The 19,508-nt window shown below is 42.6% G+C and overlaps 1 protein-coding gene across 1 annotated transcript; it reads right to left on the reverse strand.

Annotated features, from left to right (window-relative positions):
* Positions 1-423: 423 nt before the first annotated feature.
* On the reverse strand, positions 424-18,564 carry Sqle (squalene epoxidase). The gene is made up of 11 exons (XM_050145357.1): positions 17,510-18,564; positions 15,460-15,712; positions 9,443-9,623; positions 7,501-7,597; positions 6,663-6,776; positions 6,409-6,580; positions 5,821-5,916; positions 4,385-4,527; positions 3,927-4,023; positions 2,010-2,097; positions 424-891 (listed from the first exon to the last, which is right to left on the reverse strand). Exons 1-11 carry the CDS (start codon positions 17,795-17,797, stop codon positions 699-701), a joined length of 1,722 nt encoding a protein of 573 aa, XP_050001314.1. The 5' UTR covers positions 17,798-18,564; the 3' UTR covers positions 424-698.
* Positions 18,565-19,508: the final 944 nt, after the last annotated feature.

Below are 19,508 nucleotides of genomic sequence, written 5' to 3' on the forward strand. Positions count from 1 at the left end.
CTAGCGTTCCAGGGTAAGCAAGAGACCTGCCTCATATATATGTAACGGGAAGAGGGATTAAGGAAGACACATGATATCAACTCAGACCTCCACATGCAGACATGTGCACCACACCCATGTATGCCTGAATATATATGCACACGCACAACAGTAAATAAATAAATAGAGCATGCTTAATAACTGCACTTTATACCCCACTTGGGCTATCTTTTTGGGAACCATGAGGCTATATAAAGAAGTCTACAACATAAAAACAAAAGAGGCATCTAATCTACATGGGAAGTAGAAAAAGATCTCCTGAGTAAATTGGGAACGTGGGGATCATGAGAAATGGGGTAGAAAGGGAAGGAAGCAGAGAAAAATATATAGCTCAATAAAGACAATTTTAGAAAATTTTAAAATTGAAAAAAAATTTTAAAGGCATAAGAGTTTATTCTTCATTTTATTTGCATGTCCCAGTGAATCACCCCAAATACTGAAATCAAGAAAAACTTCAGTGTTAGCACTAATTTGTGGAAACAATCATTCTTTTAAACATCTAGCTTATTCAACCCTTCATTTTCAATTGTAAATTAAGGCATATATTTACATGCTTATACACAAGCTTGGTCCTTGAGTCTCCAAGGAAGTCATACAGTTCTATGCTATATACATCCTCTTCAAGTCTCAATGGGCTTGACTTCCAAGTGGTTTCCCCTTCAATGAATCAGATACTTTATTTCTGAGTAGATGAGAGGAAATATTATAGAACACGCTTTGTACAGTACAGCACCACTACTGAAAAGGGCTCGGGGTTTTGTAGCCCACGGCTCAGATTTAAAGCAGAAATACGTGGCATAGACAGCAACAGCAAAGAAGTGTCGGATCAACACTAGAGGGTATGGAGACAATCTGTGGAGACAGAAAAGAGCCATATTATTTCAGTTCACAAAAGTCCTAACTATGTGTCATCAATAGAAGCTTAAGGCACTCTACATTTGAAGACTTACCAAACTTATCTGCATTTGATGGCAAAAATGAATTTTTAGAATATATTATAAAAATCTACTTAGAATAACCCTTTTGAGAAGCCAATGGCCACTCTCTTAAGTCCTATTTTTTTCAGCTGTTTTCTTTCACTAATCTTGGGATCCAAACCGAAGTACAAAATAGCCTGCTGCGGTCTGGGTTGGTATCAGAACTGATATTCTGATTATAGATCAGGAAGAGGAGCCTTAAGAATTCACTTCTCAGACTTCCCAAGGATACATCTGCACTAGCAGAACTACTACTGAATTTCAAGCCCGTAAGATTAATAGCTGATTCAGAGTTCTCAGCTATCCTTGGCTCCTGGAGATCAGACGTGAAGACACAGGTGAAAACCACACTTCAATCTTACTTGGCAGGTTTAGCCACCTGTGTCCTGGAGGACAGAGAGCGCAGTGCTAACCCTGTCCTTTGTTCATTACTTGATGCCACTTACATTTTTTTATTTTGTATTAGCATGCACGTGCAGACACACACATGCATGCATGATGTGGGGGAGGGCACATGCTATAGCACACATGGAGGTCAGAGGACAACTTTGTAGAGTCCATTCTTCTCATGGGTTCTAGGGATCGAACTAGGGATGCCAAGCTATTGCAGCAAGCACTTTACTCTCTGAGACAGCACCCTGGCCTCTTGGGGCTACTTGTGACTTAGATACTAATGGCTAACAGGCTACAACTAAACCTCCATGGGGTAAAGACTGGCATAAACTGAGTGTTTTCCTTCTGCTTTTAGAACTTACACAGAGGGGCTGGAGAGATGGCTCAGAGGTTAAGAGCAGTGCCTGCTCTTCCAAAGGTCCTGAGTTCAATTCCCAGCAACCACATGGTGGCTCACAACCATCTGTAATGAGGTCTGGTGCCCTCTTCTGGCCAGCAGGCATACACACAGACACAACATTGTATACATAATAAATAAATAAATAAATAAATAAATAAATAAATAAATAAATAAATAAATTTTAAAAAAAAAGAACTTACACAGAAAGCAGCCCAACGGGACCCGTCACACATTCTCCACCAAGTTTAAAATAAAGAAAGCAAGCTTTTCGTAGCTGATGCAAGGAATCTAAAATAAAATGTAGAAGTTATTATTCATTTATCTTATAGTGTTAATGATTGTCAAAAAAAAATAATGAAGACATAAAAATGCCAAACATGACAATTTCTTCAAAGCCCTAGAATTCAATAATTAAGAGTTTTTACCCTCCCAAGTTAACAGTCTAAGTGGTAATATGAGTACAGATTATCTGTCCCCGTTAATTCTGCTAATACTTAGGACTTATGAGTTACTTTTAAATTATGTATGATTTTGTTGTAAATTAATTAAATGACACCGAATATTTTATAAGTGCTTACTATAAAAACACAATTCTAGCAACACAATTCCCAGGTTCTGAAGTGCCTAACCCACAGTGCTTAGTCAGCACTAGATGTCAAGAAGGGAAACTGCCTTATCTACACATAACTTCTTAATACATTTTGAAGCCTTCAAAACATAATTAATAATAAATAACTTTTGGGTTTTTTTTGGTTTTTTTTCAGACAGGGTTTCTCTGTATAGCCCTGGTTGTCCTGGAACTTAGCTTTGTAAACTAGGCTGGCCTTGAACTCAATGAGATCTGCCTGCCTTTGCCTCCTGTGTCCTGAGATTAAATGTGTGTACCACCACCCCAGCTAGATTTTTTTTTCACAAGATTTTTTTAAAGATGAAATATAATAAACTTTTTTTTTTCAAGACAGGGTTTCTCTGTAGCTTTTGGAGCCTGTCTTGGAACTAGCTCTTGTAGACCAGGCTGGCCTTGAACTCACAGAGACCGCCTGCCACTGCCTCCAGAGTGCTGGGATTGAAGGTGTGTGCCACCACTCCCTGGCATGAAATATGGTAAACTTTTGTTCCATAAAGTTCTTCCCTCCCCTGATCTATCATTAACTTTGTAATGTTGTTAGCAGCTTTGATATGTAAGAATTCAAGAGCTTAGAGGAACTCCAAACTTAAAACTTGTTCCTCTTATGTGCCCAAGCAGCCACTGTAGCTCCCACTCCAGTTCAGCAGCCCTGCCTAGAAAACACTATGGATGATCCTTGGTGCTGGATGGCTCTAGTCTGTGAGAACCATCTCTTACAATTCACACCAAGCTGCTCAAGCAAGAGCTTGAAGCATCTCAAATCCACATTTACTTTTTTTTTGTCTGTTTTTAAAATTAATTTTTATTTAGTACTTCGAGTGTAATACAGGGGTAGGGGTGCAAATGTCAGACTGTCATTTGTTTTGAGATGCAATCTTATTATGTAGCTCAAGCTGACATCTCAATCCTCCTGCCTCAGCCTCCTGAGGGCTAGGAGAGCAAGCATGTACCTCCACACCTAGTTCAGAATTTCAGACCATTATTTGGAATGTTTGACCTATGGACAGAGTGGCCAGCCTCTCTCCACTACAGAAAACAAGACGAAGCAGATGGCCATTTCCAGTGAGTGCCACTCCACTCATGCCCTGTAGCAGGAAAGAAACCCCAGGCTCAGGCTGAGGTGCCGATTCGTGTGTAATATGTCAAAAGAAATTCAAACTAGTGTCAAGTAAAAAACCACACTGCTTTTCCATACCTGGCCAGGCGAGGATACACATCCTCTAGTCTGGACCAGAGGCACTGAATGAATGTGTTACTGAGATACACTAGGGATGTTCTCTAAGGAACAGCAACAGCCTTCAGACAAAGTGGTAGATACATGATGCTCAGACACGAAAAGGAACTATCAAATTAGCAGCTGGCAAAGTTGGGTAAACTGATTACAGACTAACTACTTTCACTACTAACTTTTGCATTTAAGTCCCTTACCTAACAAAACTTAAAACTCTGTACAAATCAATGAAGTTCACTTAAAAACATCTAAACTTACCATCTGTACCAGAAAATAATTCATACAAAGCCTGAGCCAGCACATTCACAACAAAGGAATGAGTCCTTTTTCTTGACCAATAGAATGACTTTTTGGCCTAAAAATGAAAAATATTGTTTATTACATACTTAAAAAGAAAAAAAGCATAAGCTAATGTTTATGATCTCCTCAAAATGCTATCTGTCCAAGGCCAACCTGCAGGTAGTATGCCAAACTCACTCTCAGGGCAGTGGGTCATATGATACTGAGCTAAGCTTACAGATCTGAGCAGAGCGTCCTGAACCCATTTGGTGTAGCATATACTTAAGCATACAAATCAAAGATTCAGATTCAAGCCTGAACAAGACTATGAAATGCAGGCTTCCAAGCACAGATTCCCATGAGGGTCCCCTGCCTCACATCCCTAGACAGAATGTATTTTAAGCCATTTGCGGGGGAGGAAAACTCGAGATTCTTACCTGGAAAACAGCAGCGTCATCATAAAGGTCAGGAATGTCTTTTAACAGTTTTCTCCATAATTTTACATCTTTTAAAGCAACTGTCATCCCTCCACCAGTAAGAGGATGCCTCAGGTTATATGCATCTCCCAGAAGGAGAACGCCTATGGGAGAAGAACTAAGATCATGAAATCCTGGACAGCTCTGAAACAAAAAAGTTAGTGCTATAAACTTACGATTGACATGAGCTAAAATCTCGAGAATGAATTAAAATTAAATTTGCTTTCTGAGTAACTTAGCATTCTATATCTCAACAAAGCTGCAAGTCCTATTGTCTATAGATGATAAAACTAAATATTAAACACATACCCTGCTAGGCATATGGTGTGCGCCTATAATCTGTTCTTGGGAAGTAGAGGCAGGACAGACCCAGGAGTTAAGGTCATCCTCTGCCATACAGTTTTAGTCTGGGCTTTATAAGATCTTTTCTTGGAGGGGAGGGGGATGTGAAGAAGAGGTACTGGAGAGATGGCTTAGCAGGTAGGAGTGCTTGCTACTCTTGCAGACGACCTGTTTGGTTCCCAGCACCAACATGGGACCACTGTAACTCCAGCTCCAAAGATCCCAATGCCCTCTGCTAGCCTCTGAGGCCCTGCACACACATGGCAAGCACACATGTAAGTTAAAATAAAAATAAATCTTTAGCCAGGCGTGGTTCTGCACAACTTCAATCCAGTCCTCAGAAGGCAGAGACTGGTGGATTTCTGGGAGTTTGAGGTCAGACTGGTCTACATCAGGCCAGGCAAGACTGCACAGTAAGATCTTCCAAAAAGTAACGGATAAACCTTTAAAATATAGATTGAAAACACAACTATACCCCAGCTATCAATCACTATGACACCTGACCAAAATACCAGTTACAGGAATAGACTTGAGTTCCTAGAAATGCTACCGTATCTCAGCCACCCTGGGGCAGGCTTTGCAGAGTCTATTCCCTCTTAGTCCCACCTCTCACTGTCTACCTTTTTATTGAAGCAACATCTGTCCTAACCACCCTTCCACTTCAGAGCCTCCCTCCCAGCCCTGGACACCCCTGTGGTAGTGGGAATGGAGCTTTATGGGAACTGTTCTCAATACTACTGTGAATTCATCTTCTTGCTCTTACTAGAAAAGTGGTCTTCCACGGGTCAATGGAATAACTTTTAAATCCCTTTTTGTACTCTCCATGGCTGCATGGTGTCTTCCACAAAGTCAGAGTTCAATAATAATTATATCATAAAACTCTGATGTTGGGAACACGTTAAGGTAACCAGTGCTCCTTCTCCTGCTCTTTCTGGCCATGTGAACTTACTACTCCAAATTAACCAATTCTCAACTTCATGTTATTTCCCGACCACATATCTAATCACATGTCATCTGAAGTGAGGGCAGCATTATAAAATATTGCTAAGCGATACCTCGTTTGTTCACAGGGGAAGGAGGAAGGAAGCTTGCTGGCATGGTCCGCAGACGAGAGTTCTGAGAGGCCTCCAGGAACGGTTCCTTCAGGTGGTCTGCAATCAATGCCACCCAAACCAAGTAAGTGGTTTGGAGCACTTCGGTTTCAAATTAGCATACATCTTCTTATCAAGCATAAAAGAATACTTAACTTGGTATGGGTTGTGGCTGTTACACAGTTCCTTGCAATAAACCACTAATTACCTACTTTATTTATAAAACTATCAATTAAGCATCTCATTGTGCATGTTAAGGGATGTACGAGAAAACAGATGTAAATAACATACACAGCTGAACAGAGAGATGAGAAGGAGAAATGAGTCAAATTTACATCAGACAGGAGAAACCACGTTAACTGACAGCTGTCTGTATTTAGCTTTTCCCATCCACATATTCTAATATCACAGGAGATACACTGCCCGTTTACAAAGAGCTGTGCTGATCTCTGGGCGTCTTTTAGACACCACACTCAGGAAACTGGAAAAGAGGCTCTTGTGTGATTTACTTTAGACTGAAGATGACAATGAAGGTAAAATCCTATTTCTTACCAGGCATTTGTGGGTAAATCTGTTCGGCCATGTATTCTCTTAAATTCCTTGGCATTTCCCCACGGATATCAACAAGTACCCGTGTTTCATTGGCTGAAATCTGGTAGATGAGAACTGGACTTGGATTGACCAGAACAAGCTCTGCAAAATTGGCTTTAAACTGTGGTACATTCTAAAAAATAACAAGAAAATATTTTAATGATTTTCAAATCTCAGGTTGCTCTTATTTTTCTACAATTACAACTCCTCCATACCTTCATAAGGAAGCCAACAAAATGAGATGAAACAGAAACTTTATTGGAGACAAGGTTCTTCCTGAACTTGGAGAAAAGCCCATCTGCAACAATAGTCAACGGGGCGTGGAGCTCCTATACAACAGAAGAACACCCAGCAATGGTTAGAGGCACACAAAAGGTCTATCCTTCTGAAACAAAGAGTGTACAGGAAAATATGTACCCCAAGCAACCTGTGGATATAAGAGGATGGAGCCCTAAAGGTGACACTTCCTGAGTCCCTGGAGTCATCTCCCTTTGCTGTTCTGAAACCAAAGCTATCAAAACTCTCCACCGTGCTGGATGAGAAGAACTTCAAAGCAAACACAGGCCACAGAAGACTGAAGCTCATCACAAACTCCAACAACTGCCCAGATTCATTATAAAATCACTTACCCTCACGTGCTGCTGTTTAACGCGTGGTTAGACCGAAGAAGCACTTTTATACACTTTTATACAATGTGTACTGATATACTACACCATGAGCAAGGAACCTGGTGGCCCTACCAGAGTCCAGTTTCTAGAAAGGGACAACCCTGCACAACAGTCTTGAAGGGCCCTTTGCCTCTTTCTCTTTAAGAGACCAACATTAACATACACTAGAAGCGATTTTACCGTTACTTGCTCTCAACATTTTCCTAATTCTGAGTATAACCACATATACAGTAACAACACTGTCCACTGAGCTCCATCCCTGGGACCCACATGACACCACACACACACTGCAGCATGCACACTCCACACATACAAAATAATACAGAATTTCGAAAGGAATAGGGAGAACACCTCCTAGGAAGAAGTGACCTTCCCTAGTTCTCACCTTGGTGTCTCCAGTCTCCTTGTCCTTGTACTGCACTCCCGTCACGGCGCCGTCTTCCTCTAGCAACTGAAGCACAACACCTTCTATAAACTTCACACTAAAGAAGGAACAGAAACACACGGCTGGAGTAGCACGCTGGAGCAATGTCCCTTAGCTATGGACTCTCTAACCCTTGCCTTGCACTCATAGGAACTGGACACATGGATGTGCCTGACTGTACAAAGCAAGAAGTCTGCAACAGTGCAAAGCAGAAAGCTAGCATGTTTAAAATCATGTGAGGTTTTCACTTTGTAATGTATACCAAACACATATTACAAATGTAATTACTTTTAAAGCTGCATGTCTTTAATCATTCGTTTAAAAAAAGAATACCGAGAAACCTAATAAAACGCAGTCAGACATGAAAGGGAAGAATTATTAGAATCCTATTTGTTAAGGACACAGTATTGAAATCCCTATAGGTTCACAGATTAGTACCACTCCAGAGCTCATCAGAGATTTCTTTGTGCAGTGCACAGTGTTAATATAGAAACTCACAACAGGTCAAAGTGCAGAGCGAGCGTCTGTGGCATGCTCAGCCACGAACGGCACATCTACATCTACATCACACCCTCCGCTAGGCTCAGAGATCACTGCACAAAGGAGGCAGAGAGGATGTAAGAGCCTGAGGCTGGGGAGGACAGAAAAACAGCAAAGTCTTCCGGACACAGTGGGCCCACTGCACGTCTGAACTCACGGCAGCTGTGGCTGCCTGCACGAGATCAAGCTGGTCTACATTCCAGCATGGAGGGCAGAGGGACTCATGAGCCCCCAGACCAAAGAAGCAGTGAGCAGTTGATAGCTGCCAGGGAAGAGAGAGTTGGCTTTCTTTAGGGATGTGGTACCTGATGTTGACCATGCTGCGATGGATAGCCTCACATCCGTGAGAGTACAGTACAAACTGTACTCAGTGAGTCAGTAAAAAAATAAAAGAACATGAAGGTGGGAGGTGATAAAGACATGGTGGGGCGGATCTGGGAGGAGTCAGGGTAAATAAGGTCAAAATACATTGTAAGCATGTATGAAATTATCAAAGAATTGATTATATGTTTTTAAAAATAAAATGGCATTTGACAAATTTCAAACGTAATTATATCCATCAGAAAGATCATAACTTTTCTATCTGAGGCATGTTCCCACTTTTACACAATGAAACTCCACTTCTGTGAACAGCAAACATTTCAGCCCTCAGGAAAAGTCCACCAACTTCTTCACTTTGTCAGCACAGCGGCCTGTGTCATCCACATGAGTGCTCTCATGTTTGGAACTTCCTTAATCAGCATTAAAAGACGTCAGGCAAATACAAGTTAATAATCAAGACAAGCAGCCAGTCCTGTCAGGCTAGGTTCTTGGTGAAAGAGACCTTGGTGAAAGAGACAGGGATTTCTTCTTGCCATCCTCTGTTCTTTCTAGAAAAGGTACTGTAACCACCAACACAGACTCAAATGGGCACACACGGGCATGTGCTGTAGCCACAGCTCAAAGCTGGCCTCCAAATGCCAATCAAATAATAATCACCTAAATCTTACTTAAAGGTCTCAATATTCTTTATAGAGACACTAAATATATTTTAATTATGGATCATTTTATTACACCTATGCCATCTAGACCATGCCAAAAATTTTGAACACTGATGAAATCTTGCCTGTATAAAAAGACACATTTTTATTCTATATATATTATTATATTACACATGAGCATATGTATAGATGCCTGAGGAAGGCAGAAGAGGGCATCAGATCCTCTGAATCTGAAGCTACAGGTGGTTGTGAGCCATGACATAAGTGCCACGAACCAAACTCCAGCCCTCTCCAACAACAGAAAGGACTGTCAACTGCTAAGCCACCATACCAGGGCTCAGGTTTGGCTCTTTAACATTATATGTTTAAAGTTGTGGTCTTACTTGGGCTCTGCCATAGCTGCTTTCCGGAGACTCATGATGAATTTGCCATGGTGGAAAGCAATTCCGCTCTGCACTTGGTTGTTTTCTGACAACGGGTATGGAATTTGAACTTCAGATCTGCTTTCATAATCGTGAACTATGTAGCCGTGTATAAAATGGGCATTGAAACCCTCTACTGTATCTGCAAAAATAAATCAGTTCAAATAACTTTATTAATATGCTGAGATTTACCAAGAAAGACACCAAGAGACAGACACAGATACTGAAAACAAACCTCTCCCTCACAAAGCTGTAAGACCGGCTGGAGAACAGAACAACTGATACAACTATTACAAAACCCTTCAATATTTCCAGAAGACAAGTACACAGCTGCACTTCAGGTTAACAGCTGTCATTCGGGTCTGTGACTGCTTCACCTCAGAGACAAGCAAGAAAAACAACAAGAGATGAACTAAACCATGCTCCTCTCCTGAGGGAACCTGCTCTGTTCACAAAGACACAGAACCCAGTCTGTCCTTCTGAACATGTGTCCCAATGTAGAAACACAGGGGGTTGGGTGGGGAGAGGAGGGAAGGGAAAGAGAAAATAAAATACCGTTAAAACTCTTTTTAAAGGTCCCAATTTATACATAAAGATTCAGCATATGAAAAGTAAATATCCCAACCAAATATAACAGATAGTTTCTAAATGCTGATGGTTCCTACTGCCTATGAAAATTGAGTCAAAATAAACTGTAGAGTAATTTTCATAAATCTAAACCAGAAAGCAAAACAGTCTTAGTTTTTTTACATTTAAGGCAAAAAAAATTTTTTTTAAAGAACCAATTGAAATTTTGAGAAATTTAAAAATTAATGTCAATTATAGGAAAGATGTCAAATAAAACAAAGCATCACTATTTGTGCATAAAATTCACTCACTAAAAATATTAATATGCAAGAAATAATGAACAGAAAGTGTAGCAGTAATCCATTCAAAGCAATACAGATAAAGTCAGTGAACAAATTAGAATAAGCCTGGCATGTTGGCCTGTGCCTGAGACTTCAGTATTGGGGAGTCAAGACAAAACCTAAAAAGGTTTGTCCCAGGATCAAAATATATTCATGTTTTAATATTTCATGTATTTTTATTTTATGTGTATGAGTTTTACCTACACGTATGTATGTGTCCACAGGCACACCTGGTGCCTGTGGAGCCCATAGGGCATTAGATGCCCTGCAAGTGTAGTTTCAGATGGTTGTGAGACATCATGTGAGGGCTGGGAGCCAAGCCCAGGTCCTCTGTAAGAGCAGCACACAACTATGCATGGAAGTAAGCATCCACTGTAAGCTAAAGGTGGAATCACACATAAGAAACCCAGGCTTGGCATGGTGGTACACACCTTTAATCCCAGTAGAGAGGCAGGCAGATCTTTCTGAGACCAGCCTGGTCTACAAAGTAAATTAAATTCCAGGCTAGCCATGGTTACATACTCTGACCCTATACCCCAAAAAACTAAAGAAAACACAGCTTTGTGCTCTGAACTTTAAGCTGAAGAGTCCCATAAATAAATGTTATCAAAAATCACAGGAGACACAGGAAGTTCTAAATATGTAAAAATTTTCAGTATATGCAGAATAGAGCACTTTCATGTATAAGTATCAACCTGAAAGATGTCGGTTTTCCCAAAATTGAACTATATATTCAATGCTTTTTAATCAGAATCTTGGAAATGTTTTTTCCATAAAGCTTAAAAACATGACTCTAAATTATATACAAACAAAAGAGTGGGGGGGTCTAACAAAAAACAAGGTAATACTAAAGAAAATAAAGCTAAGGATAGTGAATACTAGATCCTGGGACATAATGCATTAGTTGTAAGATTTATGGGTATTAAGTACAATCTATATGGCAATCAATTCACTAATAAAAAGTCCACAATCCAGGATGGATCACTTGGTATTATGTTAGAAAGCCTTTATCTGCAATGTAACCATTCCAAGTAATTCTACCACACACAGTTCATCAAACCTGAGGGAAATAAACATAGTTAATGTTTAAAGAACTCTTCCTGGCAATAGTAAATGGATAAAGACCTGGAGGGTTGTTCTCAATCCTCTGGGGACGGTGCAATGGTTAAGAGTATGCTTTGCTCTTTCAAGGGACCCAAGCTCAATTCCTGACAACTATATCAGATGATCACAACCACCTACAGCTCCAGCTCCCCACAGGCACCTGTACTCACATGCATGCACACCACTGACACACACAAATAAATAAATCTTTGAAAAAAAAAGAATCCACTGGGACTTGTAACCACAACCGTGTAGCTGTTTCCTGAAGCTAGATCTATAAAATACTATCTAATCTCTAGTGTAAAATCATTTCTGATTCGCTGAAGTTTATATATAAGGTTAATAAAATCCTCCTGGATATTGACACACCTGCTTGATGCAAGATGGTCCCTTAAGGAATCTGTAAGAACAGCCATTGGACCTTCCTTCTTTGTAAAACCATGGTTTTGTTTGATTCAAGAGCATGGCATCTTTTTGCTTTCCTCTGTGTTATTTCTTTTGGGGTCTGCTTTGGCTCCCCATCACCTCCCTGATCTATACTCGCACGTCCCAGAGCTCAGTCCTGAACTTCTTGGCAACAGTTAACCTTGTGTAAGTTCTATGACCCATCCCTTTCTCACACCTAACACCTGATTCATCAGGAGGGTTTACCCTCTTCCTGCAAGATAAATTCCCAGTACAGGTCATGTGCCTCTACTACTGTGGCTGTGTCCTAAGTCACCAGCCCCGACAGATTGTGCAATAGCTTCCAAGATAACCTTTTTCTGCCCCTACCACTCCATGGTCTTTTTCCTACTCAGAATGTAGTTTTAGATAATATTCTTGATCACCACTTTTAAAATGCAGGCCTTAATAGCTCTTTACATTTCCAGTGACTTCCCTTTGGAGGAAAAACAAACAAACAAAACAACAACAACAACAACAACAAAAAGACCTTTAAAGTGGACACCACAAACCCACAGGATCAAGCCCCACTGCTATCTGCCACCTTCTCCAGTAGCCTTTCCTCCACTTGCAACACTGAAGGTCCTCAGGCTTGACAGCTCTTTCCAGAAGACAAAAGCTAAGCCTGGAATGTACACTCTCCTCATCTCCAAGGCTTATTCTCCACCTTCATTTCTTGACTCCAAGGTAACTTCTCATGACAAAAACTATCCCCACCAACTTGCTATTCCACTATTTCTGATTTTCTTTAGTCCCTACAATCTTAAACAGTTTATCTACTTTTTTAAAAATGTATTGTCTTTTAGCACTCCCTCTTTAGCATCCACCTAGATGTAGTCTCAGAAATAGACCAAAGCCTACTTGTCAGTGTTTTTAAATATTTGTTGAAGGAGTCATTCTCAGCCAGCTGTGGGCTGATCAAAGTCTGGCTCGAAGCACAGTAAGTGCCCTGAGCTCTCCATTTCAGGCTTTCTCTTGCTGACAACGATGAGGATGGTATTTCAAGGAAAAAGCTTGTGTTTATTTTTATCCCTGTCACTGACATATAACAATTGTTATGTGTTTACAGGTCTAATGCGATGGTTGAAGTCTTGTACCTTGACAATAAAATTATGAAACTCAGTATATTCATCACCTTAAAAAATATATTTGCCACTCTCAGCCACAGCATCAGCTTCTCCTCTCTCCCTTATCATACACTACTATTAAAAAAAGCACTCTTGTATCAAATACACCTCCATTGGCCTCATACTCCTATCTAATTTTGTCCTAGCTCTGTTTCCTGCCATCCAATTAGTTTCTCAAGAAATGACTGAGCTGGCTGGTCACTGGTTGCTCTTCCAGAGAACCATAGTTCAGTGCTCACAACCATCAGATCCAGAGGATCAACAACCTCCTCTGCCTTCTTGGGCACCAGGCACCATGTGAGACATAGAATATACATAGGCAAAACACTCAAACATGTAATAATTATTTGTTAAATTTTAAAATCTCATAAAGAAATAGTTTTCTATAGGTTAGGGATCTGTTCAGGGGTAGGGTGCTTGCTGTGTATGCACAAGTCTCAAAGTTCAATCTCCAACATCATAGGAAAGGGAAAAAATAGTTTTGTAGTTTCAAATTATAATGTCTCCCTCTCGTTTCAGCTTAGGTTTCCTTGTTATTGCCACAGACTGCCAAGTCCAGGGGTGAGTGTTCTTCACTCCTCCCACCTAGCATTTGGTTGGCAAACATGGCACAGCTGTTCCTTCCCTTCCTGGTATAAACCCATGTCTTTCAAAACAGCTGCTTGAGGCAAAAACCTAGGGATTGCTTCATGCGTGCGTGCATGCATGCATGTGTGTAACCCGTGCCTCTTATCATGCGTCCACTTTCCTTTACAATTTGCTACCAGCCAGCACATCAGTTAAAACTTAGTCTATTCTTGGGGGGTTGTTTTTTGTTTGTTTGTTTGTTTTGAGACAAGGTCTCTCTATGTATCCCTGGCTGTCCGAGAACTCTCTATGTAGATCAGACTGGCCCTGAACGCAGAGACACACTTGCCTGTGCCTCCCAAGTGTTGGCATTGAAGGTGTGGTGCCACGCCTACCTTATACTCTATTCTTCATACTGTATCCATGTTTGTTTCCCCAAACGCCATTGTAGATAAATGGCAATGGCAATGTGGGACCCAATGAACTATAAAGTGAGCTCTGAATTGTGATCTTTAACTCGCAAAGCCAGAAGAATTTTAAAAAGCAAACTAGAAGAAATTTCGGAAGCAGAGATGGGGCTCAGTGGCAGAATAGTTTTTAGCATGGGGCAGGCCTGAGTTTGAGCCCTAGGTCCACTAAAAAGGGGGGAAACATTTCAGTCAGCTGAAATACGTATGGCTACACTGAGCCATGATGTAACAGGTGCCGCACTGTGCTGTGTCGAGTGAGGAGTTGCTGGAGCTGAAGCCACTGCTGCAGATGCAAAATGGTGTCACGTCACATTCCTGCTCCGCTGCGTATGAAGCCTACACGGTCTAGCTTCTGCCTCCCTCTTCAGCCTTCAGGACAAGTCATCTTCTTTCCCCATCACCCACTGCTTTCTCTATGTCTCCTTCTCAGTTCCCTTAACAAAACAGTAGGCAAGAATACAGAGTCTACAATGCATCAAGTATTGTTCTGAGTGGTCTATGTGTTCAAATTCACTTAATCCTCATAATATGTGAAGAGGGTCTTCAAACACCTTTCTTATAAATGAAGGAACAAATCATACACAGAAGGCTAAGTTACTAGGTTTAAAGTTAGTCACAAGGCATACAGCTTTGTTTGTTCTGTTTGTTTTTCAAGACAAGGCTTATCTATGTAGCCCTGGCTGTTACTCTGCAGACCAGGTTGGTCTCTAACTCAGATATCAGCCTGCCTCTGCCTCCAAGTGCTGGGATTAAAGGTGTGCGACACCACAGCCCGGCACGGCCAAACAGCTTTTAAAAGCCCGAGCTAATATTCAAACCCAGGCAATTTAGCTCTGAAACCAAGGCTTTCGGCCTTCTACACCTATGAAGCAGGTGGCTTCTCACCTTACAACTGAGTTCCTTCTGTCTCTACGTCTCAAGAGTATCTGTCTCGACCATTAGTACACGTTGGCACTCAGTATAACTCCTCATTCAAAGACAGCAGTAAATAAACATTTTCCAGATGAATGTGAGAAGTACTTAAAAAGCACCAGCTGGGTAAATGAATCATCCATAAACACAAGATCTGAGGGAATAACCCCACGCCAGAAGCATATCACACACTCTATAATTGATAGCTCTGGGCAGTGAGTTCAGTGTCTTCGTTAAAGACAGTCCATTTTAGACATTTCATTATCTTGTTATGTCTAAGCAGCCTCTTCTTCTCACACTACTAAATGTTTCTGTTCTCCTTCGCTCTCTGTCACATAACGTGTTTAGCAAATATAAGTTTTACAAGGAAGGAAGGAAGGCAGATTAGTCTAAAGTGAAGGGCACTCATTTTTACCATCTAACTCCTGAAAATCAGATACACCTACCTCCGAGGCCCAGTTCTTTAAGAACATGGTAACCACCTGGCTGCAGAAGCTCACCAACGATTCTGTCAGGCTCTTTTAAATCTCTCTCGATTACCGTCACCTTTCTTCCATCTCTGGAAAGAACCGTTGCCAAGGCAGATCCGAGTACACCAGCCCCCACAATGATAACTTCCGGATCATTCAGAGAAGATGCTGACACTGAGGTAGCTGCTCCTGTCAATGTTGTTTCTGAAATACTGGCTTCTTTTCTGCACTGTTTAACAAAAAGAACATTATGCTTTCAAATCTATTGACTTAAATCATTTTACTAACACATAAGCTACTAGACTTTTACATCTTGAACAAAAACTGGACCACAAACATTTATTAAACCAAATCAATGGTGTATTTTAAAATTCAGGTGATATATAAAAATCAGTATCAAAATACTGATTGCCTAATTATTGGCTAAATAGAAATGTATGTATCCCAATAAAACTGAACATATATTCCTTTTTCTGGACTTACTAATTAGAAAGTGTTGTTACATGAACATATTTAGAAATCCATATCCGGTCAGATACTATAAATATGAATCATGAAATTCAGACACAACCTAGGACAAACCCTAGCATTTAATCACTCAAGCTCATACTGAGCTTCTACAGGTGTGGTTCTCTCCCAGCTTCTGACTGTCCCCGTTACATATGTGTCAGTGGGCACTCAACACGCTCCAGCAGCTCCCTGGTTTCCAGGGAAGGAGAAAGACTGAAGCAGGCAAAATGAAACCAGCCCACCAGTTTACAATTCAGTTTTCCTACCCCACAAATTCTCTGCACAGCACTGTGACAGTCATAGTGCTCCAGCTACCTGGACCAGAACTCAACCTCAAGGGGAGGTCTCCAAAATACAAACCCCAGAGTTCTTACCTTGAGAAGTAAGGCCTCACCTCCAATCAGCAAGCACTATACCCACCAAATAGTAACAGAATACACCCACTGTAGACTAGTGGCAACAGCTAGTTACTTATTAGATGGCTATGCACCCAGCATTCTGCAAATATGAAGTCACTTAACTCCCTGTCTACAAGCGACCCTCACCTAACAGAACAGCAAAGTGATTCGTGCAGAAATGAACCCATTCCTAAAGTGTCACAGCCAGTAGTGGCAGAGCCAAAATTCAGATCCAAAGTTAACCTGTACTATGGACATGACAAAATAAAGCAGATCCAGGAGTCTGCGTTGCTTTGTGGGTAACGAACTCATTCTATCTGGCCACAACCTTCTATGCCAGGCTGGGTACCCTGCTACAGTCTCCCAGCCAATATCCCTGTTATTGTTATTATTAATATTATAACTACTATTATCATTAGGTAAAAATCGAGCACTGTTCCTCTCACTCTTAAGTCTTTCCAGTGTTCTTGGGGGGAAACTTCAAATATCCACGGCCAACAGGCCCTACATGTCTGCCTTATACTGGTCTCTCTCTTATCTTCCGCCACAGGCCTCCGTCTTTCCCTGGTGGTAATAACAAGTATTCATAGATTCCGTCTCTGACACGGGACCATCATTCAACTATCACTGACTTCGGACCTGACGCCACTGGTTTATTCATTGCTTCAGTGACTAGGAGGAGGAAGGATCTCTGCCAGCCTTTAAAGTGTTGAACATTTTTACTGCTTTTCAAACTGTTCTGTTACTTTCCCTAAGTAGCCTTACCTGTCACACCACAACTCTTCTCAGGTACAAATATCCTCCTTATCCAAGGATTTAAATAAAGGCCACTCTCATTCTGTCCTCCAAATGAAAAGCTAACATTGCCTATCCAACCAATAGCCAAGCCCTTACCCAACGATCAGACACTAAATGAAACAAATTCTCTTGTCTTTCCGAAAAAATCAAGGATCATAACCATACACAATCCAGAAAAAAAAAAAACTCAACTACATGAGAATATTGAAGCTTCTAGGTCATCACTTTCTTGACTTTTAATGAAACCGTAAACTTCAGTGACCTCGATCTGAAGTTTAAAATTAGACGCCATTCATTCGCCCACTGTGGAACCAACCTACCTTACTGGACTCCAGCTCCTCTTTCTTTTCTGGTTCAGGGGGTGACTTGGCCCAGAAGAAGCCAATAAGAGGCAGAGCTGAGAGAATATCAGAGAAGGCAGCGAACTGGGAGCCACTCTGCTGGCGACCAAGGAGGCCCGCGTTTCGATGGCGACAGCGGTAGGAGAGCACCAGGCCCAGCGACAGGAACACCAGCACGCACAAGAGGAGCTCCTTGTTGGCCAGGGTGACATCCCCGCATTTCTTATAAAAATAGGTGAAGGTAGCAATGCCAAGAAAAGTCCACATGGCTCAAAAGCTTCTTTGGTGCCAAGGCTGAGGAATTTTGGGTTTTTTGTTTTGTTTTGATTTGTTTTGGGGTGGTCTTTTTTTTTCCCCTCGGGAGGGGTTTGATGATTAAAACTTTCTCCCCAAAATGTGGTTCTCAAAAGGGGCCTGGGACACTGGCCCAACCCCTTCCTGCCAACAGTTTCGGGATCACGAGTCAGATGAGATCAATTTTTGAAATCATTCAGAGTACAAACGTATTAAGTTGTCCAGGACTTAGAAAGCAGGATTTAAAGCCTGCCTACAGCACCTGATTAGAGACCCTTCTTCATTCAGCCAACTGACAGACGGGTGTCTCTATGTTTACACTGGGGTGAGGGGTACGAGTGTTGCTGTGTACTTCGATGTCCACTCCTCGGGCTGTAAATGGCCTTTTGTCAGTTGCAGCAAGTGCTCGGTAGGAAGGAGTTGGCATACAAGGATGAGGGTGCTGGGAAAGCTGCCCCTACGCGACACTGCCCGGCAGCCTCCAACAAAAGATGGCCCCGGAGTCCCGAAGCGCGGCTGGAGCGGGGCAGCGCAGCTCTCCCCGGAGACCTCGCCTCAGCCAGCCCCGAAGTCACGGCCCGGAACCTGCCCGACCGCCACTTGCCTTCCTCGAGGGTGAATGGCTGTCTCCGGAGAGCGTCCGTCAGAGCTCGGTGAGGACGCGGGACGGCCGGGTCCCCAGCATCCCTCGCGGACAGTAACCAGAGTAACCACCGCGCGCCCCGCACGCAGCCCGGCCCCACGAGCTTCAGCCACCCGGCGGGCTCGGGGCAGCCAAGGGACCAGGGGGCGGGGCTCCGACCCGGCACCGCCCCGCGGGCGGACCCCGCCTCCCACGCCGCTCCGGACCAATGAGAGCGCGCACCGCGCGGTAGGCCGAGATGGCGCTATGGAGCGTTCGGCCAATGGCAGGAGGCTCACTCCGCGCGGCGCCAGTCGCGGAGGCGCTAGGGCGATGTTGCGTGGTGCGGGGCGGGCGCGTGGGGTGGGCGCCGGCCCGGTGGGCGGATGGGGCGGTGCCTGCTCGGCTGGGCTCCCACCTGCGGAGGGTGGAGCTAGCTCTGGAGGAACGCCTGGTGGCCGCGCACAGCCCGGGAGTCACCGAGCTCGTAGAGGCCGCCCGGCGGACTGTGGGCACGGGCTGAAAATGCGTGAAGGACGTGACACACCAGCGATCCTGGCGTCATTCGTGGACGCAGGCTGAAGGGAAAGATGCGAGTCGTGGGAAGTGGAGCACGCCTTTAATCCCGGAACTAGGGAGGCAGGAGGATCTAGGTCTGCCGATCGTGTTCCAGACCCGTCAAAGCTACGTAGTGAGACTCTGCTCCAAAAAAATTAAAGAAAAAAAAAAAAAGGTGATCTAATTAACAGCAACACCGAAACTGTCTAATAAGATTCTTTTATGTTTCAAGCACTATGCCAGAAGCTTTGCAAACATTTATCCAAACTTTACAGCCACCTTCCCAAAGAGGTATTTATTTACCTTTGCTTCACAGGGGAAGGAGGTGAGCGGTTTATCTGTCATAGTTCATGACGCTGATCATTTTATAGCCCCCACAGCTACTGCCATGCAACCTTGCAACCGAGTTCCAGCCTCAGCGGTACCATTGAATTATCAAGCATTCATTGACTTCTTAGTTACCTGTGTCCATGTTAATTCTGCAAGACCTTGCCCTGGTTACTA

Source organism: Alexandromys fortis, unplaced genomic scaffold (genome assembly GCF_014885135.2).
Source record: "Alexandromys fortis isolate MF-2015 unplaced genomic scaffold, M_Fortis_MF-2015_v1.1 scaffold_2_1_26212458, whole genome shotgun sequence".
NCBI lineage: Eukaryota > Metazoa > Chordata > Mammalia > Rodentia > Cricetidae > Alexandromys > Alexandromys fortis.